Source organism: Hemibagrus wyckioides, linkage group LG09, assembly GCF_019097595.1.
Source record: "Hemibagrus wyckioides isolate EC202008001 linkage group LG09, SWU_Hwy_1.0, whole genome shotgun sequence".
Classification (NCBI taxonomy): Eukaryota; Metazoa; Chordata; class Actinopteri; order Siluriformes; family Bagridae; genus Hemibagrus; species Hemibagrus wyckioides.
Window position 1 is genome coordinate 24,317,697 of NC_080718.1, and position 24,350 is coordinate 24,342,046.

The 24,350-nt window shown below is 36.7% G+C and overlaps 1 protein-coding gene across 2 annotated transcripts; it reads left to right on the forward strand.

The window, feature by feature from the left end:
* The first annotated feature begins 489 nt into the window (after positions 1-489).
* ncmap (non-compact myelin associated protein) lies at positions 490-24,306 on the forward strand. Of its 2 annotated transcripts, none has more exons than XM_058399213.1 (4): positions 490-5,016; positions 18,188-18,279; positions 21,104-21,188; positions 21,629-24,306. In XM_058399213.1, exons 2-4 carry the CDS (start codon positions 18,201-18,203, stop codon positions 21,888-21,890), a joined length of 426 nt encoding a protein of 141 aa, XP_058255196.1. In that variant the 5' UTR covers positions 490-5,016; positions 18,188-18,200; the 3' UTR covers positions 21,891-24,306. The 2 variants fall into 2 exon arrangements, with proteins under 2 accessions (XP_058255196.1, XP_058255195.1); XM_058399212.1 differs by having other exon boundaries at positions 3,445-5,030.
* Positions 24,307-24,350: the final 44 nt, after the last annotated feature.

Below are 24,350 nucleotides of genomic sequence, written 5' to 3' on the forward strand. Positions count from 1 at the left end.
ATCAGCCGTTTGTTGGTGTTAATGGATACCTTTCATCAGTCCTCATATTGACTGTGTTAGGGAGAGGAATTTAATCTTACTTCTTGGTGGATGTTTTTAATTTAAAATGTAGTGTAATAATAATAATAATAATAATAATAATAAATTAAGTTATTGTCAGTTATGCTGATTAAAATTAATTGTGCCAAAGTGTTTACACTTTTTCTATAAACATTTCTAATTATTTTGTTAATTAATGTATCATTAGATCAATAAATAATTTACATTAATATAGATAGATAGATAGATAGATAGATAGATAGATAGATAGATAGATAGATAGATAGATAGATAGATAGATAGATAGATAGATAGATAGATATTATTATAGAAGTTACGTGCAGGGTGGATAAGATAACAAACAGAACTTATAGATTACTATAAGTTCTGTTTGTTTTGTTATAGTAATAACTTACTTTATTGCACTAATTTGGTTATTTATTTATTAATCCATTTAAATTTCAGCAAATTATCCACCACAACTGTGACTGAACAGCTTTGTCTTGCAGTCTGCCACGTAGTTTAATCCTTTTATGAAAAGCTCATTTGTACACTCCCCTTTCCCTCCCATGAACACGAAGCTCTGCCCCCATAACCTACAGTAATTCTAAAATTAAAGCGAGCATAAGCAAAGACTGTCGACTGTCATCACTTAATTCATTGAAAGCTTGAAAGCCAGGTTCTTACACCATAAACACGCACCAATCTAATCCTATGTCCATGAACAAGATATGAGGGACTTTTTCAGAAATTTCCTCAAATCATGTTGAAGAAATGTGGAGCAGGGAGAAATAAAGGTCTAGACACACCTTTTTATATTCTTGCAGAATGATAACGGTATTGTGGGGCTCCTACATGGTCCTTTCATTTCCTCCTTTCTTTTAAACAAGGGTTTCTTTCTGTTTCCCTCTAGCCTCCAGGAACAGAGGAAGCGGTGATACTTTCAAGGAATGTTTAACTGTGACTTCAACTGTAACTGATGAAACTAAACATTATTTATTTATGTGTTTGTTTGTTAATTATTATGTAATTCAGCATTAGCCAATGACGTTTGAGAAAATTTGTCTACACAGAACACTGCTACAGTCTACGAGGTAAGATGATTGTTGTTGCTTCTCGCCAATTCGCACTTATTCTTCTAGTCGATGTGCAAATACGTGGCTTTAAAAATGTCTATTATAGACTTTTTGTATTATTATTTGTATTATAGGTTTCTTTATTTTGTTTTCTATCAACACCCAGTGTGAATGTGACAGTCGCTGTGTACTGTAGGTTACCCTGTTTGAGCTTTTGAAGCTTACGTCTCCGCTGTAAACTCTCTTTTTTTTTTTCTCCCTCTCTGTCTCTGTCTCTCTCACTTTCCTTTCTTCATTGTCATTGTGTCGCATGAAGCCGAGACAATGACACACTTCCTCCTTTTAGTCAGACGATAGCTATTTTGTCAGCTCACGTAGACATCCTTCCACTTTGGTTCCTTCCACAACACCTCAGAGCGTCTGTGAGTGCAGATGTGCATCAGGACGTGTATTGAAATTCATTGTTTTATATTATAAATCAAAGTGTGTGCTAAGTGTTTTAAATTTAATGTGCTCCACCCTCTCTCCAGGGTTGAATTTATAGTTTCACATGCTTGAGAGCAGAAGAAAGTGTCTGTATTAAAATAACATGGTTTGGTAGAGAGATTGGTTGTGCAGTTTAGACTGAAACCCCAGAGAATTATGGGAAAGTGTAATGTACATTATATTAAATCCCATGCGGACTTCATCTAGCAGCGACCCTTTGATCCTTGTTCTCCTGTTCAAGGCTTTTATAATCTCTCCACCTCCATACATGAAAGAGAGGCAGCTTCTCTTCTCTCGTTCCCTCAAAAGCACGTCTTTCTATACTGCTCACCTGGATGTGTTTTTTCCCTGAGTAGATTCAGTTTGATTCAGAGGTTTTGTGCTTCACTAGATCAGGATTACAGCTAGAACATGTAGACATTGTTTTTGAGTGATCATGTGATACAGTGTACTCATAGAGGTGAAGCGTTTGTGTGCATTCCCACAATGCACTGCGAACATTGATTAGTTTTACACTTTACAAGCCAATATTCAAATGCAATAAAGCACGACTTAGCTGTGTTTAACGTGTCAGGGTCAGCTAGAGTGCTAGAGATATTTTGTACTTTGTACAACTAGCCAACGTGTCCTGACCTCAACCCGAACACCTTTGGGATGAATTAGAGCGGAGACTGAGAGCCAGGCCTTCTCGTCCAACATCAGTGTGTGACCTCACAAATGCGCTTCTGGAAGAATGGTCAAAAATTCCCATAAACACACTCCTAAACCTTGTGGACAGCCTTCCCAGAAGAGTTGAAGCTGTTATAGCTGCAAAGGGTGGACCGACGTCATATTGAACCCTATGGATTAGGAATGGGATGTCACTTAAGTTCATATGCGAGTCAAGGCAGGTGAGCGAATACTTTTGGCAATATAGTGTATCTCTGATTGCTGATTAACTTTTCTGGGTATTTTTGTGACTTGATATCTGTATCAACAAAAAACAAATATCAGTCCTGCTGTTTTTCTATCCTGTCTTCTCTATTTTCCTTTCAGCAATAAAGGGGCAATAATAGACCATTCTGGCTCTGCAAATAGCCCTAATCTATTAATTTATTAGCCAGATGTGTACATGAGCAAAGGTTACTCTTTATTAGTCAATTAGTGGAGAGAGAGAGAGAGATTTCTCTTTCTTGATACAAATGTCAACCTTCAAAAAAATGAACAAAACATTAAGATGTAAAATATCTCAGGATGCACATGATTGTTCTGATTTGCATGTTCATGCATATTCATGAATCCTGGCATTCATTAGAGCAATTCAAGTTGAAAAGATGTTCTTTTAAGGGACATGTTAAAATACTTTATTATGCAACATTCTGATTATTCAAATAAGACAGTCATTTTTTATTCAGAATTTCTTTAAAGAGTAAATTTTATGGAAGCAGATTGAATCACTTCTGCTGCTGCCATCACGTCACCTTGTCTGAAACCTGAGCCTGGGGCTTGTGAGAGACCAGGTTTATATAACAGTAGCCATAAAAACAATTTTCCCTAAAAAAACAACGCACTATTATTAGTCCTTTGCTGAGTCACAGAAGCTTTTAGATGAAGGGAAAGAAGTCAGAAATGTTCACTCATACTGTATAAACTGTGAATTCTTCACTCATATAACAGTATAGTTACTTCTTAAAACAAATACACAGCTTTAATTCTCTTTTTCTCAAAGCAGAAAAATATCAACTCCTAAGTTTGTGAATGTAAAGGTATTTAAGTAAGAAAGTCTAGAAGTACAGGAAAGACTGACAAAAAGGAAAAAAGACATCACAGAGACTGAGATTTTGAATTGTATTTTGTCAAATATTCTTTAAAATCAAATTCAACTTCTTTAAAATCAACAGATTTACCATCTATATTTATTAGAAAGTAATGCAAAATACTTCACAAGGTGTAAGAGTGTAAAGCATCAGAGTAACACAAAACCATATACTACATAATACGATTAGCAGCGTGGCTATGGTTCATCCTGAAATTCACTGATCTTTTACATATCTAAGTTCATTATTTTCATCAAAATCAACAGCTGAAACTTCCCTAATCCCTAAAGGAATATTCGAGCATCTTTCACATTGTAATAGTGTTTGTATTTATGTAGCATGACTTTTATTTCTATACGTATTCATATCTTGATTCCACTTGATGCCGTTGCCTATTGTCTTCTCTTCTCCCCTTTTGTAGCCTCAGTATTAGAAAGAGTATCAGTGCGTCACAGAATAAAGCAAACTAACCCTGCTGTGAATCGCGTGATTCAAAAGACGTGTGTGAAGAGATTATGGTTCAAAGCCATATAATCCAACAACATCTGGCCAATCGACATTTAATGCATATCGGTGTTAGATTAATGGAATTCTTGAGAACTTTCAAAATTATTAACGTCCATCTGTAGTGTGTGTGTGTGTGTGTGTGTGTGTGTGTACCATAGGCATACAACAACAGAAAACCTGTTTACACGTTACACAGTGACTCTGACCAGGATAAAGCTTTACTGAAGATGAATGACGGTATTGATCCAGTGCGCTGGCATCCAATCCAGGGTGTGTTCCTACCTTGTGCTCAGGTTTCTTGGGATAAGAACAACGATAAAGTCTTACCGAAGAGTAACGAATAAATAAACAAGTGAATGGATGGATGGAAGGTCATTATTGTTAAGCTGGACAAAACGACATGTCTGAAACATGTATGAGATAGCAATAACCTCTCTATTGTTGCATGTGAAAGCTTTGAATTTGTCATGGTGCTGTTTATCTTATACTGAAATAATATTGACAAAACTCATCAGCTACCCTTAGGCTGTGTGTTAAGTAAAGTGGCATTAGTTTTCTCAGAGGATGGAAATGTTCCGGTTATTTTCTTAGGGAGTGATGTCAATGTGCTGGATTTTTCCTTCAGAGTCTGTGTCCATTTCTTTGTGCCACTTGGTCAATCTTGGTCTTGTCGCGCCCGTTCTCGTATTGCCCGTTTAAGCCTGAGTGATAACATCTGTCAGCCACTGGTAGGGGAAATCTGTGTGCCATCAGTAAATGAGTGTATGTAGGTGAGATCAGTATGATATCTGTGTGTGTGTGTGTGTGTGTGTTTGGTGTGTGTGTGTGTGTGTCTATTGTATTCCTAGTGCGGCACGCCTAGGGGGCCAGGCCGGACCTGAAAAACCAGCCTTCTCTTCGATTCACCACAGCAGAGTGCGCCACACACACCTGTCAGCCAGGTACACACAGCAGACGTGAACACACACTTTTCTCCAGCTCTTTCTGGTAAAGTGCTTTACCTGGTCCTTTTCTTTGGAGTTCTTCTCTCATCAGCTACGTAGTCTTACTGGACTATGCCCTGATCTGTGGACTGAGGGGCTCGTACTGCAAGGAGATTTTTCCACAAGCAGGTGTGACTGAACAGGTACATTTAACCAACTCATAATCACGATCTGACTCACTAGGTCTAACTCTCTCCTGCATGTAGACTGTGTTTGCTTCGATTGCTCCGATCAACAGAAGTGTTGTTGAGGGGCTTTTCGTGCTGTGTGTTGTGTGTCGGTGTGTGTGAAAACTGAGGCGCTGGTGGAAATGAATAGTTAGCATTCCTATAGGCTGACGTTAACAGATGTGTATTCACAGCTTTATTACGTTTGATGCTGCTCCTTTTCTCTTATCGCCAACGCAGCCTTTTTAAGCCTCTTAAAAAGAAACACAATCTACATGAGACAAAAAAATGGTGACTGAACCTGCGCTGAACCTTGAAAAACATTTTGTGAAGGGATTAAATTCCAAACAATCTGATACCGGTGTCCTGTTGTGACATTTTGGCACTTTCGTACAAAAATAGATGGCAAATCCAGATGAACAGATTATTGTTATATTACTACAATATAACAATCTTTGTTACAAAATAGATTGTTGACATCAACTTGAGTGAAATATAGAAAACTCTTTGGAAAACATTGCCTTTGTGTTTTAATGACTCTACAAAACTTTACGATCCATTTAGATTAAATCCATCAGAATGTCATCAGAGCACATGCTTCAGTAGAAGAGATTAAACATGAGAGAAATCGTACCTTACGTACAATGAAGTTCAATATCACATAATTGCTTACATTTAAGCTAGAAACAGTGCAAAATCATACAAAAGATCTTGAACATTGGCTTTCTTTGTTTTAAGCTCAAATTGTGTTAAAGAGAATTTCAAAAATCCTAAACCTTCTATTTATTTCCAGTCATAAATGAAAAACATCCCAGATTGTCAATGTATTTTCAGCTTTTTAGACCCTACTGATCTTTGATCAAATTCCCACATTCAGTAATTATTGTAACAAAACTGCAAATAGTTCATCAACGGCTAAATAAATATATAATCTATAAATATTTTTATTTGTAATAATGAAATTTGTTGTTAAACGGTAAATTACTGCATGTCACTTTAATCTGAGTTTAAACTGGAATTAATGTATTGAAAACATTCCTCTTCATTACTTTTGTCACAAAATAATTTAATCATTTTAATAAGTGTTTAATTGAAAAAAAATGTCTGGTCCTTTTGCGCAATGCGGTAGTGTTTGTAATTAAGAGCAAAACATTTTGAAAAAATTTAGGTGACAGGCCTTTATTTGATTTTCCAACATTGGAGTAATACAGTAAAAATCTACATTTCTTAAAGGTTCTGTAGTTACCATGTGCCATCAGAGTCACACAATTACACTGCTAAACAAAAAACCTCCCTCTGAAACAAGCAGACCCATCTCTGTAAAGATGAATAATACAGATTATGAAAAATTCATTTACACATGTCTTCAATAAGCGAAAAAATAAAATTGGCAGGTTTCAGTAACTGCCCTTAGACTCTATTATCAGCAAATTCGCATTAAACAGGATTTTTGTTCTTTTTTCTGTACAGGAAAATGTGTTAAGTGTGAAGTGTGTTAATGGCACATGGCACAAGAAATGCTCCTGAACATGATTATCCAATTAAAAAAAAGCAATGGAGTACCCTTTAATGCAATATTCCAACTAATCTCATTCGAAACACCTCATTTACAAGGTCTAGTTCAGATGGTTCTCAAACCCTTTTACAGTCAGTGACCTCTTTAAAACAATCAGCCATTATATAAATGTTTACAACAATAAAATGTTGTCTGTTTATTGGAGTCAAATAGTGATTTACTCCCTCACTCCCTCACAAGTTTACAATCATGGTCAGGGTTCCTGTGGACCAGGAGCCTAGAGAGAGAGAGAGAGAGAGAGAGAGAGAGAGAGAGAGAGAGAGAGAGAAAGTGAGAGACAGAGTGAGAGACAGAGAGGGGGGGACATAAAGAGAGAGAGAGAGAGAGAGAGAGAGAGAGAGAAAGTGAGAGACAGAGAGTGAGAGACAGAGAGGGGGGGACATAAAGAGAGAGAGAAAGAGAGAGAGAGAGAGAGAGAGAGAGAGAGAGAGAGAGAGAGAGAGAGAAAGTGAGAGACAGAGAGGGGGGGACATAAAGAGAGAGAGAGAGAGAGAGAGAGAGAATTCATTTCAGAGCTCTCTACACAGTTTTATAAAAGCTGGCATTTGGCCTGCTGACCTCAGTACCAATATCACTATAAGACTGTTGAAGGCTCTCTGTAGTTAAATGCAGAACAGTACTGAAAATAATTGTACTGAAAATTAAACAAATTAAATTTTTCAAAGGTGGCAGGTAAATATTTCTGCCTAGAGATGGGAATCAGATCCGCCTCAAAGAAACTTTCCTGTTAATGAATGTAGTCGTCGATAAAAACAAAATAATTTCTGCAAATGTTTCAGGCCTGAGAGTATTTAAGTAAAGACTTTTATGATCAGGCTAATCTGACTGAGAGAATAGTTTTCTTCCTCATGGTTTTTATATTTGTGTCGTCTCAGGGAATTTTTCTTTTCCATCACCTCTGGTTTGTGCATTAGGGATAAATCTAAACCTAAATACATATATTGATAACTGTAAAGCTGCTTTGTGACACTATTTGTGCACTACACAAAGAAAATGAAATTAAATTTTGGTTTATAAGCTACTTTCTACTCATTCCATGTTCAAGCTGTCTTTTGTCTTGCACTGTTTACACTAGGTTGCACACGATGCACTTTACGAGGCTAGGACAACTTACTTTTTAGCCCTGAGCTCTGTGTTGTTTCACATAGCGCTGTGTTGTTTCAGGTAGCACCAGGGTCCTGGTGAAACGTTATTTCATTTCACTGTGTACTGCGTCAGCTATAAACGGTTGAAATGACAATAAAAGCTCCTTATCTTGACACTACATTTCGTTATAATCATACTGTATATTTGTAAAATAAAAAAAATATGAGCTTGGAGTTGATCGAAATTTCTAACAAATTTAAAGTGTAAAAGAAAGAGTGAGGGCTAATACTCATCACTGTAATCTATCTGCTGCTAAGTACTCTTTAAATCCATCAAAACAGTTTTGTTCTTTTAGCATTTTGATAGTTGGTCTGGTCCGAGTTATTATCATGCTAGGTAACGATTTTATTTAAATAGAGCAATGGGCATGATCACAAAGCAGCTTTACAGAAATTCAGTATCACAATTTTAAAAAATGTAGTAGATTAGATACAGAGAGATCATCATGTGTCATCCGAGTTATTATCATGCTAGTTAACATTTGACAGATTAGGCTAATCGTTGGTTAACCTTATCTAATGTTTTCTCACATTCTTAGTGAAAGGTGAATTTATCAGCAGTAACTAACATTATTTCTGTGAATCTCACTTCTCCTTTTATGTTCATGCTTTAAGTAAATTTAAGAGTTGACCATTTTCATGCTAACCTAGGTGAAGAATTTAACTATACTTCAAAGTTTAACAGAATTTATTCGGATGAATAATTGCACTTTTCCTTGAGAATAATGTTTTATCAACCTCTACTGAGATCTGCATAAACAGTTGGTTAATTAAATTGGGTTGATAACAGCCTCCAATGTAGTGGTTAATGTTGTTAATGGAAATTGCTATTTTAATGGAATGCTTAAGTTTGTATTTGTCGCTTTCCTAATGGTTTAAGCAAAAGTCATGTGACTAGTAATAAAAAAAATCGAGTAAAATATTTAGAATTTTCACTTCATTTCCATTACGTTTATTTCTGCAAGAAAATGCTTTGCAATATTATACTTTCTAGCCGAAACATTTGGCACATTTTGTACGTGTTTTCTTTTGTTACGCTTCTCTGCGGTTTTCCATTACCCTACCGACAGGTATGGCGAAAACCGACCTGACGCCACTCTTTAATATTGAGCTCATTCTTGTCATTTTTCTGTCTCATCTAATCCACACAGTCTTGCCATTCTATAGGTTGTGTGATAAAGATGACAATCCTGCAAGCAATCTACAGAAAACCCACGCAGTGGTTTGTTTTTTTTTTACTTTGCCATCGTAACATAATGATGATCTAGTCACATGACTTGTTGATGAACTCAAGTTATGTTTCCTGTAAACGGCATTTTTACTGTCGTTTGTTTTTGCAGCTTTTCATGCATGAGCGAAGAACCGTCAGTTCAAATATGAAAAAGTCATAAATTGAAAACATTGAGATAGGTTATTGAATAGGAAATGTGTATTGTGTAGCGGTAATCACTGTTCCTGTAGATGATTTACCACTGTGGTGGTGATGGTGCAGCAGTTAGCGTTGCCACCATAAAGCTCCAGCATACACAGAATTCAGGTTATTATCTCTGTGTGCTTCTGCATGTCTTCTTAGGATTCTTCTGTGTTCTTTACATTCCTCATACCTCTCAATACGATTGACTTGTGAAATTGCCCCAATGTGTAAATCTGTGTATGCCCTGTAATGGATTGGTAGCCCATCTAAGGTATATTCCAGATCCACTACAACCACAACTATGGGGTTCTGGTAGCTTAGTGGTTAAGGTGTTGGCCTACTCATCAGAAAGTTGTGAGTTTGAGTCTTAGATCCACTATACTGCCATTGCTGGGCACCTGAACAAGGCCCTTAATGCTCAGTTGTATAAAAAATTAGATAAATTATAAGTCACTCTGGATAAAGGCATCTGCCCAGTGCTGTTTTTTCTTCTTAGCTTTAACTGTCATTTGTAATTGTCATATATTGCATGTTTGTGTTGTGAATAATAGTCCGATGGCACTACTGTAACACGATCTATAAATCAGTTAGAGAAGAATAAATGAATGATCCCTCAGATGAAAACCAGCCTATTATCTGCCTTGTGACCTTCTTAATTGAATATTCATCTCTATGCACTGCGTAAAAGCAGAAATTTAAGCCCAAATTTAAGCCCAAAACGTGCTGAATGAAACGTGCACAAAAGCGACTCGGCTATTTGCATACACCCATCTAATCTGCATCATGGTATTTCGGTTCAAGTGTTCATTAAAGCAACGTGGCACAATATGCACAAAATGTTAATTGTTACCATAATTATGTTCAATGCTAATATTAGCATCAAGGATAATTATGATGCGATTGAAGATATGCGTCAATGTAACCATCACAGATCTGTTAGGGTGCTCTGTTTATTATAGAGCTTATGTTCAATTATTGTGGATTATAAGTAGTAAAGTTGCAATAGGTTTTGCTTAATCTGCTTTGTTAATGCTTGAAATCGCATCAGATGTGAACTTCAGCTAATTTTGACTCTCAAAACTAAAGTCTGAAAAACATGCCACAGGCTGGAGGTGTTTGATGAATGGGACCATTGTCTGATCAAGGATGAACCAAGGTAGAGAGAGAACTAAATGGTTGCTACTGAAGCGAAATTCAATGTGATGACAACACAGTAGCTAAAAACACTCACCGCACCTGTCCTGTAATGAATTTCCCAGCTAGAGGTTTACTAGTTAAATATTGACCAGTGGAAACCGTGTGTGTGAGTGTGTGTGTGTATGAGTGTGCGTGTGTGTGAGTGGTTTCGTTCAGCAGGAACTTACAAAAAGGAACTCATTTGCTGCTTGCGCAAGACCGAATGGAGTAAAAGTCAGATGGATAAATACACAAATTATTGTGAAAACTGACATAAAATTTATAGGCTATATAATGGCCCGGCAGTTTCCCACACCAAGAATGACTATAATCTCAGAATACTTTATATGATTATAGGCAAACTTTACAGAAGTTTTATATGTGCAAATGAACTCTAGGAAATAACCTGCAACCTCAGATATACAGATGTCCTAGGTATGCAGAAAAATGACAGCTAACATGTCCAGTAAAGATGTTTATAAAGTAGTACAGTACTTGAAAGTCACTAGAAAGTAAAATGTATCCTCAAACGTGTAATAGTGGTTCTTGGTGATGAACTTTGTACCTTAAAGGAGTTGCAAAGGTATGTTTTATCTTAATCTACAGGAGACATACCTTTAAAATTAATCATCTAAAAGTTCATTTTGGGGGGTGGAAAAAAATATACATAAACAATAAAAGACAATATATTGTATACAATATACTAAAATTTTGTATAATGAAGTAAATCTGGGTTTCAAGTATGATTTTGTGAATTCCAGGTCTTCAGCACACACACACATTGTGGCTTGATGTCACAATGACCATTATATAACAAGGTGCTGTTTTGTATGTGTGTGAGACACAAAATTGTTGCCAGATCTTTTAGTTACCTGCACTTGTGTATTAAGTTCCTCTCTGGGAACTCCAAGTGGGTGTGTTCAAATTCAGCCATTAAAATAGAATTCATCTTTATTTTAACCCGGAGTAGAAAAGATGAGTCATCTGTGTTGGGCTGTTTCCTTTACGCACAGCAGTTATGTTAATTACTTAATGATGTTACACAAAACAAAATAGACACAAATGAGTTGCTGGGGCAGTGTACCGGAAAGGTCCAGATCGGTAAAATAAACTAGTCAAAGAAATCATTGTGACAAAAGAAATCTGACCCTACAGACCCTACAGAATACACACCAAACCCTGCATATAAAGCAAACAACAATAATGAATCTGTCTAATAATGTACTGAATATTAATAACAAACACCTTCTGTAGGCAGAAATCTACAAACTAATAAGCTAGTGTGATTTCCCAGGAAGTTGAGTAAATTTACAATATGTTTATGAATAGATCTTTAGTTTTGTTTCTGAGATCGAAGCTATTCTGAAAATATTGTGGCAATATATGATAAATATAATATATTATCCTTTAAATATTATCCTATAAGATATTTATTATACTATAAATATTAGCCTTTTTAGGCAAGTGAAGGTTAATATTTATAGGATAATAAATATTTAATAGGATAATATTTAAAGAATAATATATTATATTAATGATATATTGTGCCGGTTTCAAGTGGTATTATATATCCATGACACACTCTGTTTAGTTTAGTTTAGTTTCAGAATATGATCACATTAAACATGGATAGTGGAAATAATAATGACTTGCCAGATGGGCTAGTTTGACTACTTTAGAAACTATTGACCTCTTGGGATTATCAATAGTCTCTAGAGTTCCCACAGAATGGTGCAAAATACATAAAACCTCCAGTGAGAGGCAGGTCTGTGGGCAGAAACAGCTTGGTAATAAAAGAGGTCAATGGAGAGTGACTGGTTTGTTATAACAGGAAGGCTACGGTAACACAATTTTTAAAATGTTTTACAAACATAGGGAGCAGAAAAGCATCTGAGATCACAGAGCATGCTCAATTTTGAGCCAAGAACAGGAATCTAGTCAGGGATACACTCGGCACAGGCTTACTCAAACTGGACAAACATTAGCATTCTTTTAAATCTTCAGCTGCCCAACTGAGATTCTTTTCAGTTTAGCACAGTTATAAAAAATGGCCTTCCTGTCAGCTTGAACCAATCAGAAAATTGTCTTCTGACCTCTCATATCAACACTGTGACCTCATCTCATCAACGCTGTAATTCTTGATACACTTATGCTTAAAAATCGCAAGAGATCTGCAGTTTCTCTAATACACAAATCAGCCCATCTGGCACCACCAAGCATGCCATAGTTAAAGATCATTCATGATTTAATATAATGAGCTGATGTTATGTGATTGGCTGATTGGATAATTGCATGAAGGTTCCTAATAAATTAGATGGTTAAAAATGATTGTACTATTTCTATCGTCATTCTCACAACTCCTCACCTCACACACACACACACACCACCAGCCAATGAGAAGGACAGTAGGATCACATAGGATTAAAAAGTCAGCTACTAAAGGTCCGCTAGCAATGCACTCTGTCGGCTCTGCTGATAACTAAAGCCATAAAGGTTTATGGTGTCGGATACAGAGAGAGAGAATGGAGACTAGACCTGTGACTTGCCTTCACAGGACATCCAAGTTGTCTTTTATGACTGTTTGATGTTCTGGCTCTGTTCTGCTGCTTGTAGCTAATCCCAAAACAAACAGAACAAATTAGGAGTGCTGTAAAGGTGGATGTAGACCTCTAAACCAAGTCACAGTCAGAGAGGTGAATAGTCTCACGAGCCTCTTACAAACTTATGTTCTATTAGTGTCTGACCAGTCATTCTTAGTGTCTGACCAGTGTTCATGTTGTTGTAGTAGTTTGTTTTTAGACTGGACTTGATATTCTTTCTTTAATAAGAATCTGATTTTATATATACAGTGGAACATCGGCATACAAATGCCCTCCCTTAGGAATTTTCACCTTAAGAATTGAAATTTTGTAATACATTTGCATCGGCATATTAAGCAATTTTGGCATTTGTGTGTGTTGGCAATTTTGACAAACCGAACCGAATGCTGGCAAAGTTTCACATACGTCCGGAAGCTGTTCAAAACTTGTTTGCGTAAGTGGAAGGCCAAGCGAAGCAAGTTTACGAAAGAGTTTCGAAAGAGTCAACCCACAACACCAACGTTTAAACATGCATTTAAAAGCTAGGTGATTTTTCTGTTGACAGATTGGTGGCGTGGGTGCTCTCTTCTATTTTTAACCCAAGCTTGGTGGCACGGCTTCCTGTGTGGAGCCTTGACATGGAATGCTTGGCTTGGGTCAATTCTTTGTAAGCAGCCAAACAGTTTACATACGCTTTAAATTGGGAATATTGGTCATATTTTTGAACCTCATAAACACAGTACTTTTCAAAATCCAACTAAATAAACTCACTAAAATAAAGATACCGCCAAAATACTTTTTTACTATGTTATCCAAATCATTACTGTGCTGAAGTATAAGCAGTAAAACAACCAATAAAAATGAATTTAAACATCCAGCATTTCCTTTGTATTTTAATGACATTATTTCTAAGGAAATTTGCTGATAATTATTTTCAGACTTCTTGAAGAACTCACTACAGTTCTGTCTCTACAGGCAAAATCCCAAATGATGTCAGTGATGTTTCATTAAAAACACCTAATGTATTACAGCACAACAAAATACACATTTTTTCCATAAAAGTGTATGGATATCTGATTTAATTTTTACTGAGACACTAATGCAGTGTTAATAGGAGTGTTAGATTAAGATTTTTATACAGTACTGTACAATAAAACTTTGTATAAACTATGTAATTTAGGTTGTGTGATTAAGTTTGTGACTAGCTTGTGATTGATGTAATAAAAACATGAGGTGGGATGATGTATTTGACAGATAATCAGATGTGTATTGGATAGGTGATCTAGTGTGTGAAGACCATTTGTGTAGTACAGTGTATATTGGGTGTGAAAAGATGATAATGACCAGCTGTGCATTGGAATGATTGGTGACGAGTTGATCCAGTGGGTTTTAGACAAATAGTCAGGTGTGTACTTGCTAGGTAATGAAGTGCTGAGGAGTGTTATAAACAGGCAATCAGTTATTGTTGGGGTATATGATGAGATGATGAAGCATGTGATAATTATGTGTGTATTGGTCAGATAATCAGGTGTGTACTAGGGAAGTGACAAGAAGACCAGGTGTGTAGTTGCAATGTAATTAGGTATGTACTGGGTAGGTGACGAGGTGGCCAGGTATGTAGTGGCAAAATAATTTGGTGTGTACTGGGTAGGTGGCGAAGTGTCCGTGTGTGTTGTCGCAAAGTAATCAAGTGTGTATTGGTTAGGTGATGAGGTGAGCAGGTGTGTAGTGGCAAAATGATCAGGTGCATATTGGATAGGTGATCATGTGTGCAGTGGCAAAATAATCTGGTGTGTATTGGAGGACAAGGTGACCAGGTGTGTAGTGGCAAGATAATCGGATTGGGTAGGTGTATTGGGTTGGTGCTAAGAAGTGTAGTAGCAAAATAACCAGGAGTGTATCAAGTAGGTGACCAGGTACAGAGTGGCAAGATAATCAAGATTGTATTGAGTAGTTGACGAGGTGACCAGGTGTGTAGTGGAAAGATACTCAGGATTGTATTGGGTAAGTAAAAAGGTGACCAAATATGTAGCAGCAAAATAGTCTGGTGTGTATATTAGGTAGCTGCTGAGGTGACCAAGTATAGTAGCAAAATAACCAGGTGTGTCTTGAGTAGGTGACGAGGTGACCAGGTGTGTAGTTGCAAGATAATCAGGTGTGTATTGGGCAGGTGCCGAGATGATCAGGTGTGTAGTGACAAGATAACCTGGTCACCAGGTGGGACACTTTATCACATTCTATCTACCATAGGAGCACCCTTAAAAGCACTTTGAGAGTTGTCATTTTTTGGCCATGAAGTCATCTGGGTCCTCAAGTTTGCCAGTGTTCCATTTCTATATCTGTGTTATTTAATCACATGATCAAATAAATTGCAGGGTTTGCATGTTTTATAGTTGTGGACATGTTTCAATTCTATGTGTGTGTGTTTGTGTGTGTTTGTGTGTAAGTGCACTCATGCTCGAACTGAGCTCTTTCATCATTGTTACAGAGCTTTTGTAGTCAACGCAAATTTTGTTCTGAATCCCACAATGATGGATCGAACCTGAGGTTGTAGCTGGAGTATTCACATTCAACTGAGTGTTCTTCTTGAACCCTTGTTTCTTTCTGCAAAAGGAGAGTTTATAAAGGTCTAGAATAAAACAGGTGGATTCGGTTTAAAAGCAGTTTGGCTGTAGAGAATGTGTATGGCTTACTGGATACCACACCACTCTTGAGATCAATTACATTTTTAACATTTAGCTTTATTATATTTAGCTTTATTATAGGTTGGGTAATTGGCGTACTATGTTGGCAGGTTATAGACTAGATTGGCAACATTGGCAGGTTATAGACGAGATAGCATGTTAGTTAAGTTATTGACAAGTTAACATCTTAGCTAAAGTAACGTAAGGTTTCAGTAAGCTTTCGTTTACCACAGGTTTTGTCAGAATGTTAATGGGGCAAAGGGTCTCTTCTATTACCTTAAGATTTTGTTCGTGTTTCACAAAATTGGAGTAACATGCCTAAACCTAACTATATTTAATCGTCTGAAGCTCTGAACTCTGGATATCAGAAAGAGGCAGAATCAAGTTACTACATGATTTCAATCATGAGTTTTGCCGTTGCCTGTTGTCACAGGACTACACCTCTGACACATTTGTTTAGAGACTGACGCATTTATTCAGAGCTTTTGGGTGTATACAACACCTAAGTGTTCTCATAATTACTATTTTCTAATGTAGCAGTCCTTATGAGTCACTATTTCACAAGATTTTTCTTGGCCAACACACCTGTTCAACTTTTCTGTAACACAGGAAGTTGGCAGAACTTCTTGTTTTGATCTTTAATATATGTCAGGGAAGAGAGACCTAATTTGAAGATGTGTGAAATTGATCTTGGGATGCCATTGGCAGAATATCTTAACACACGATTAAACAAAGAATTCAAGGAATTTTATTTAATTGCATCATTAGGTATGATTAAGTAATTAAATAAAATTATTTCCTTTAAATGGTGACATCTATCTTATCTTTCCTCTAATGTGGTGCACAGGGGAAACATGTATGTTCTAATAAGAAGTGTACATGCATGCTGTGCTTTTTAAAACCCCAAAACATTTGATATCAATTCATTTCTAATTACTTTGCATCCCTCAATTCAGTTGAAATAGCACCTGATATATCTCCAAGAATATTAAGGAGCCAGTCAGTAAACAAATCAGTAACTCCTACTAACTATGTTGTTCAGAAGGCAGTGGAATCTCATTGGACTGATAATTAGAAAGTTATGAAGCTGAATGCCACTCCTGGGCCCTTAAACAAGGCCCTTAACTCTCAAATGATCAGCTGTATGAAAAATGACATAAATGTAAGTCACTCTGGATAAGGGTGTCTGGAAATAACATGTAATATGGTTTTAGGACTTAGGGATGTCCTTGCCTAACTACCAGTGAAACTCATAGTAACTAAACTATTAACACACATACACTATATTTCCAAAAGTTTTGGGACACCTCTCCAAATCATTGAATTCAGGTGTTCAATGTTCCTGTTGTTTTTCAGGGGTTGGGCTTGGCCTCTTAGTTCCAGTGAAAGGAACTCTTACAGCTTCAGCATACCAAAACGTTTTGGACAATTTCATGCTCCCAACTTTGTGGGAACAATGTGGGGCTATCCTAAAAAAACAACACCTGAATTCAATGATTTGGAGGGGTGTACCAAATCATTTAGCAATATAGTGTACACTCTCTGACTTTATTAGTTCATGCAAATTCATGTATCAGGTAATATTAAGATAATGTTAGGATTAAGGAAACTTTGTTAGTGCCAGACAGGCTGATTTGAGTATTTTAGAAACTGATGATCTTATGGGATTTTCACAGATAACTGTTGTTTGAAGAAAACAAAAACGACAAAAAATGGTTGATTCCAAACAAATTTGATTGGCGAGTGACATCTTTCTTTAAAAAAAGGGATAATTATCTATCTTTCTTAAATATTTCTGCAATGAAACCAAAAAAGTATCAGTATGTTATAATGTTATATAACGTTATATAAGCTTTTCTCATAGTTGTCCTCTCATATTAGCATACCATTATTTTATGATTTGTGATTCACGATCATACTGTCTGACATTCAACGATGTTGCCTGTGTCTATTGCTAAATGTTAAACATTTGTTGTGCTTGTCGTATGTCTGTGAGAAGGGCAAATAAAAAAGGACTGCTTCTTTTGCTTTACTTCTTCACTCCGCTTTTTCTCAAACCTTGTGTGAGAATGCCTGTGTATAAGCTTCTTGTGAAATCATTAAAGTGGAGAGATTCTGATTCAGCTTTGTGTGTGTGTGTGTCCTGTCTCTTTCTGTAAGCGCTTGTAGAACAAGACGTTCATAACAGCTATGGAACTTAGCTCCGTCACTTATAAGGCTATATAATCAATATTCTCACTAGATGGATATATATTACCTGCCAGTTAAAAAGTAATGGAGTTTTTCCATGAGCTACATATCAGCTAGTTGTACAGGCAATACTAGCTTTACCAGGAAGGTTTTGATAGTTAATCATCATTCCCTTAGCTAATTAATTAAACCAAAACCATTCAAGTACTAAGTAGGAAAAACTAGACAAACCAGCAAAGGAAGTAGTTCACTACTTTACGGTAATATATTATATCTGTTAATACTCAGTCACTTATCAACTCACAGTTCAGTGTTTGGAAATGTTTTCAGCAGTAAATCTGTGATTTAAAACACTTTGTTTTGTTTCAGCACACTGGTGAAGATGCAAGCCTCCACAATTTCTCCTGTGACCAACCTCACTACAGCCGTGACCAAATCAAGAGAACAAATCCTCATCCAGAGTAAGTGTTTTTTAGGAAGCTTTTAGGAAACTTTACTTTCAGAAAATATGCATACGCTCATATGATATATATGAAGAGAGTTTACTTGTAATGTGTACAGTCCTGTATTAGGATATATTTATAGAGTCACATATTACTAAATAGGTTTGCCTGTGGGAGTGTGAGAGAAATGCAAGACAGCTATTATAAATCAACAAAGGATGGAAAAAATTAGAGCAGGGTTAGGCTTTAACCATCGCAGCGAGCTGAAACACTCACCAAATGTGATTTTAATTCATGTCATAAAGCTGACAAACTTCCTATACTAACAGGATGGAAAGTAATATATAGTGACAGACAATAAACCAGGAAAGATGGGGTCAACAGGGTCAAAGCTGATCAAGTGAATAAAATGGAGAATTTATCTAAAAAAAAAATAAAAAAATGGAAATTGCATTGTATTTGTTTTTAAAAACATTGCATTTTTTTCTATAAAAAGTGGTATTTGGGAATAAAGTGTAATATACTGTACAGGTGAGATGCTTTTCTGCTCACTAAGGAGTGATAAAATGGTTATCTGAGTTACTGTCACCTTCCTATCAGCTCGAATGAGAAAATATATAATAAAAATTATTTATAGACAAAAAAGAAGCAATAATTTGTACTAATATACTGTAGTAATAGGTTTCTATATATAAACAACCTTATGTTCAATATTATATATAACAAATTTGACTTCAAGTCTGTTTTACAGTTATTTATTATATGATTATATTTTCTTCAAGGACAGAAAAGACAATGCACACAAGAAATAATCCATACATCATTCTGAGCTCAGAGTCACTACTGTTGTCACAGTGTTTAGTTATTTGTCCTTAGTTACTATGCAGTTAAGGCTTTATGGCAGAATAAAGGCTTTGAGCAGTGTTTATTCGTACTCTGGTACTTAAACATTATGATGTTTGTTTATTTTGGACTGCACATGACACCACACCCTGATTTCAGCTGTGGGAGCAGTTCAGCAGTGTGTGGTCACTCAGATCTGAGTGCTATTAGTTTGTCTAAAAACTCTCTGATGTGCCAGAGACGTTAAATATTTGAATGAATTGTTTTGCACACACTGTAGTTAAAGCTGTCCATCATGCACTCTTTCATTTCATATGAAGTGAAAAACATTTCATAGGAAAATCTTGACCGCTTGCACACTGTTTTATGTATGTACAGTTTCCTTAAGACAGGGCTCCACATGGCACTTCAGATGATCACCAATGCACCTAACCACGATCCTCTTCACACTCCAACCTTCAACAAAAATCAGCAAGCATACACAAGGGCTTTAATACACATACACATGCTTTAATTCTGTGCTGAACTCTCTCATCTCCTGCATCTGATTGCTTTGCTCTACTATCCCATGCGCTCATGGACTGTCCTGCTGTGTCCATAGTGTTTGAATTAAACTCACGTACAGATGAAGAGGAGGCAAAGTGAATTGCAAAAGACCTGAAGAGCTTAGTGTAATGTTTAATTGGGTAGGGAAAGTGGTGCAATGTGCCGGTGATAGTGATAGAAGTTGCAGTAAAAGAGATCTAATTACAGTGGCGATGGGGTAGCTTAGGTGTTGGACTACTGATCAGAAGGTTGTGAGTTCCCCCCCCCGACCCATGTTAACCCTCAATTGGTCAGTTGTATAAAATGTGATAAAAACATAAGTCGCTCTGGATAAGGGCATCTGCCAGATGGCAGAAATGTAAATTTACAGTGTAACTTACATGATTGCAGTGAAAGAAATAACATTTACTAAAATAAAATCAAATGACTAGTTAACAAGTAGAACAGATATGGACCGCAGTGGGGGAAAAAAGATCGTAAAAGGGAGAAGAATAAAGAAATTATAGCTATTAAACAATCACAGTATTTATATTTCTATACAGTATTTAGTCAAGTGTTATTAATTTGCATTATAGTGCAGAAGATATCACAGGCAATCAGAGGCAGAGCAGATAACATCAGACAGCACAGATAGGAAAGGGAACAGTGAAGCTCACATAAAGTGTGCAATGTGACATTTATAAATCATGACGTGTGTGTGTTTGTGTGTGTGTGTGAGACTCATAAAAATTCGATTTGGGGCTTCTAAATATCTTGGGTGTAGGAGCCAATGATTTTTCTTTCTTTCTTTCTTTCTTTCTTTCTTTCTTTTTTTTTTGAGCCCTGACTTAAGATACAATTATTTTAAGTTTATATTCACTTGCTAATGACCTTCCTATTTTTAGACCTGTAACAATGCCCTTTACACATGTACACACCAAAAAAAAAAAATCAAACAAAAACAAACTCAGTAATGCAGTTTATCTGCATTGCATTCCGTGTGCTGGCTCACAGTCATATGGAGAAGATTGGCACTGAGAACAGAGCGCATAAACATTCAAAGCAGTAACATCAGGGTCAGGGGTTCAGGTTGAACAATATACAATACTGATCATGGGTTAAAAAGATTTTTAACTATCTGACGTTTCTGAAGTTGTCTTTAAAGTTTCTAACACGTAGATAAGACAGTTCAGTCTCTCAGTATCTCACGGTCTAGTTCATAGTATTGAATGAAGAAGTATTTTTTGTTGTTGTTGCTTGTTTTCATGTTTGGTGTCAAATCTCAGAGTTTATCTTAGGGGTATTTTTAATTGTATTTGTTGATTTATTTTTGTTACAGTACTATGGCATTTTCATGAATTTTTGTTGAAGCAACTGAATGAAAACACAGTTAAACACTAACCAGTGTTCATGAAATAATAGAAATAGACAGTAGTAATCAGCAACAAACTAACCAACCTTTATTTCCCTCCAGGTTCAGGTGCCATGATCGCAGTCATCGTCATCGGCATCATATTCATCCTCGGTATACTACTCATCATACTGAAGGCATATAACAAGTAAATCCACATTCCATATAACACACAGTGACAGGGTTGAATATTGCAGGCCTGCGTGTTTCCATAGTAAATAAGCATACAACTGGTACCTGAGCTGTGGGTTTGAAGGTAAATGCATGCAGCTAGCAGACATGGCTAAAGACTGAAATCGCACCTAAATTAGCCATTAAATTAAATCAGAAGATAATGTGTAAGCATGTTGAGATTAAGATCAGTCTAATTAAAGGACCCAGTTCAGTTTTAACTGTGTGCTGTGAAAGTAATTAGGTTTAGCTTTGTGTCAAAGTATGTGACACGAATCAAGCTTCTTTTAGAGAAATAAATAAATAAATCATCTAATAATAATAACTGAAGAAATAAACCAAAACGTAATACTTCATCTTATTCGTATTTTTAAGTAGTAGACTAAATAAAAAGAACATTGTGTGTCTGTGCTACAGGAAGATGCACACGAGGAGGATACTCGGTGGGACTTCTAGCAAACCGCGGAAAACGACCTCAACTACAACAATGACGACATTGCCGATGGAGCACTTACATGGCAGTGCCAGGTTGGGAGGCTTTGCAAATTTGCCCAGTAACTCGGAAAACGGGTTCCGTTTACCTCGAGCCGAGCTGGCCAATACGGCCGAGCGGGTCAGCATGAACAGTGGCTCCACTGTGGCCACGATACATAACGTGCCAACAATCGGAAATACGTAAAAAAAATTATATGTATATTTAAAAAATTACCTGAAAACCAGTATGTGACTTAAATGGGCTCCATTGTGCTGTGACGAATACACACACCCCCAAATGAACAACTGTTCAGAGGATGATAAACCAGGACATGGGGGGAAAAGAAAGACCCAACACTGAACTATTGGCATGCTGAGAAACACCAGCACCCCTGAAGGACAAACATCGCCTATGGACCACAAGGGACATTTTAAGACCGAAAGACGTCAGATGGTGTTTAAACTGACCACAGGGAGCTCACAGTGCTAAGCATGGGCAAATGGACCACTGGGGACATTTAAGGTTCATTACAGCTCTGAGAAAACCGTTCCAGTGTTCTGTTAACATGTTGAAGGACCAGTGGCCATTTCACCAGTTTGTTTAATCCCAGTTTGTGGTCTCTTGAAATCAAAACGATTCATACTTTTACAGAAGTATGAATTTCACACAGTGTCATGACTGAGCAAATAATACAGTGTATGATATCACAACCAGTTTCCTTTGAGTCCAAGTACTCAGACGTTAGTGAATACAGAGTGAAGGCTGCAATCTGTAACTACTCTCAATACCACTAACAATGGTGTTCAACTGATATTTAAAATAAAGATCAACTGAAAACCTTTTTAATCTAAGGGCAGTCGTTAAATTCTGTCATTAGATGTTTTATTTGAGACCACAGCATTGCTGAATTCTCCAACCAGAAAGTGCTATAACACCAACAAAGGAATATATATATACACATTTGTGTATATCATTTCATTTCATTGTCTGTACCACTTATCCGATCTATTCTCTGGTCACGGGGAGAGCGTCATCAGGCATCAAGACAGGATACACCCTGGACGGAGTGCCAACCCATCGCAGGGCACACATACACACTACAGGCAATTTAGAGACTCCAAATTACCCTAGAAGCATGTCTTTGGACTGTGGGAGGAAACCCACCAAGCACAGGGAGAACATGCAAACTCCACACACACACTGAGCGGGAGCAAGACTCAAACCCAGGACGCTGGAGGTGTGAGGCGAACGTGCTGACCACTAAGCCGATGCCGCCTTGTGTACATCATGCTACTAGGTTATTGTTGCTATAGCAACAGAGCATCGTCACATTAAAAATAGGTTGATTTTTAATGTAGAATTGTTGATAAGTGTTGTTGGGAAAGTCTTTAGAATGAAGGAGTTTTCAGTTTTTGGGTAATGTGATCATTTGCATTTTCTTTCTGATTACCTTCACAAGAAACTATTTAGCATTGCAATGCAAGTGATTACAGGTATATATATTCTGTATTCCACTAGAGGTCTTAACTCTTCCTGACCTTTGATGAAAAAAAGCCACAGAAAACACCCTCACAACTCAAAATTCCTACCCGGGAACTCCGGTTGTTCTTCACAGCTCTGAGCTCCTCAGATTTCAGGGAGTGACACCAAATGAACATGACTGTGCACAGCATCAGAAGTAAACAAAGCAGCACTTCCCTTCGTTTAAATGAGCTATACGTTATATAAAGCACTTTAGATACACACATAATAGCTTGTTAAATCTATAGACTGACTAAACAGTCTGCGTATTGATAACAACAAATGTACATTTAGGCATCTATGTTATACTATTAAGCACTTAGGTCTGATGTCTGATGTAATTCTAAGCCCCAATTTCCCTTTTCTGAGGTAAGACGAGTGCGGCATAAATTGTTTTGTGGATGTTCCTCAGCATTTAAATGTAACTGTAAACGGTTAAAAAGCATGTCATTCATTAATGAATTAAAATGTATAATAATTGAGTTTTAGCAGGAGTAATATTTTAGCATGTGCTGTTAAAGAAAAGTATTATACTTCATGTATAAAGAAACCTCCCAATGCTTCATGGTGGTCAGTATCTCATCACCCTGGTGTTGTTATTTGACCCGTCATGTTCCGTTCCTTTCATACATTTGACACAATTTCCAAACCACAGCACATTGAAGGTCTTATTAATAGACAGAAGTGAGAAAAAGTTTTAAAGTTGTTCTAACAGAGTCTTATTTGTCCAATTTTCATTCACTAATCCAATGCAAAAAAATTTCCCCCGAAAGTTTAATCGTGTCTGTGCACAATCATGAGGAAACAAACACATCATATTGTACAACTCAAAATATATTTGACTGAAGAATTCATTAAAGCTCTACGTCAAAATGTTAAAGGCTTACCTGTTTCTGACACCTAACTGTAGCCTAACTACAGTATGCTGTGGATAGAGCGTAGTGGTATTTTAAAAAATAAAAGCATATTAAGGCAGGAACCTGATGTAAACATTGGTGTTTACTGTAGAATTTTGCACGTTTGCATGTGATATATTGACAATAAAGCTTTTTATGTTTTTTGAGAGATTAAAAACAAATGAAATTTCCTGCATTCTGCTGTCACTGGTCATCTTGTATACCACAGAGTTATCAAATCTCACTT

Excerpts from the sequence above, each read along its gene's own strand:
- ncmap (XM_058399213.1), top strand. The coding sequence starts at position 18,201 with ATGCAAGCCTCCACAATTTCTCCTGTGACCAACCTCACTACAGCCGTG. Across the intron at positions 18,280-21,103 it reads AGAACAAATCCTCATCCAGA|GTTCAGGTGCCATGATCGCA; the intron begins GTAAGTGTTTTT and ends ATTTCCCTCCAG. Across the intron at positions 21,189-21,628 it reads ATACTGAAGGCATATAACAA|GAAGATGCACACGAGGAGGA; the intron begins GTAAATCCACAT and ends TCTGTGCTACAG.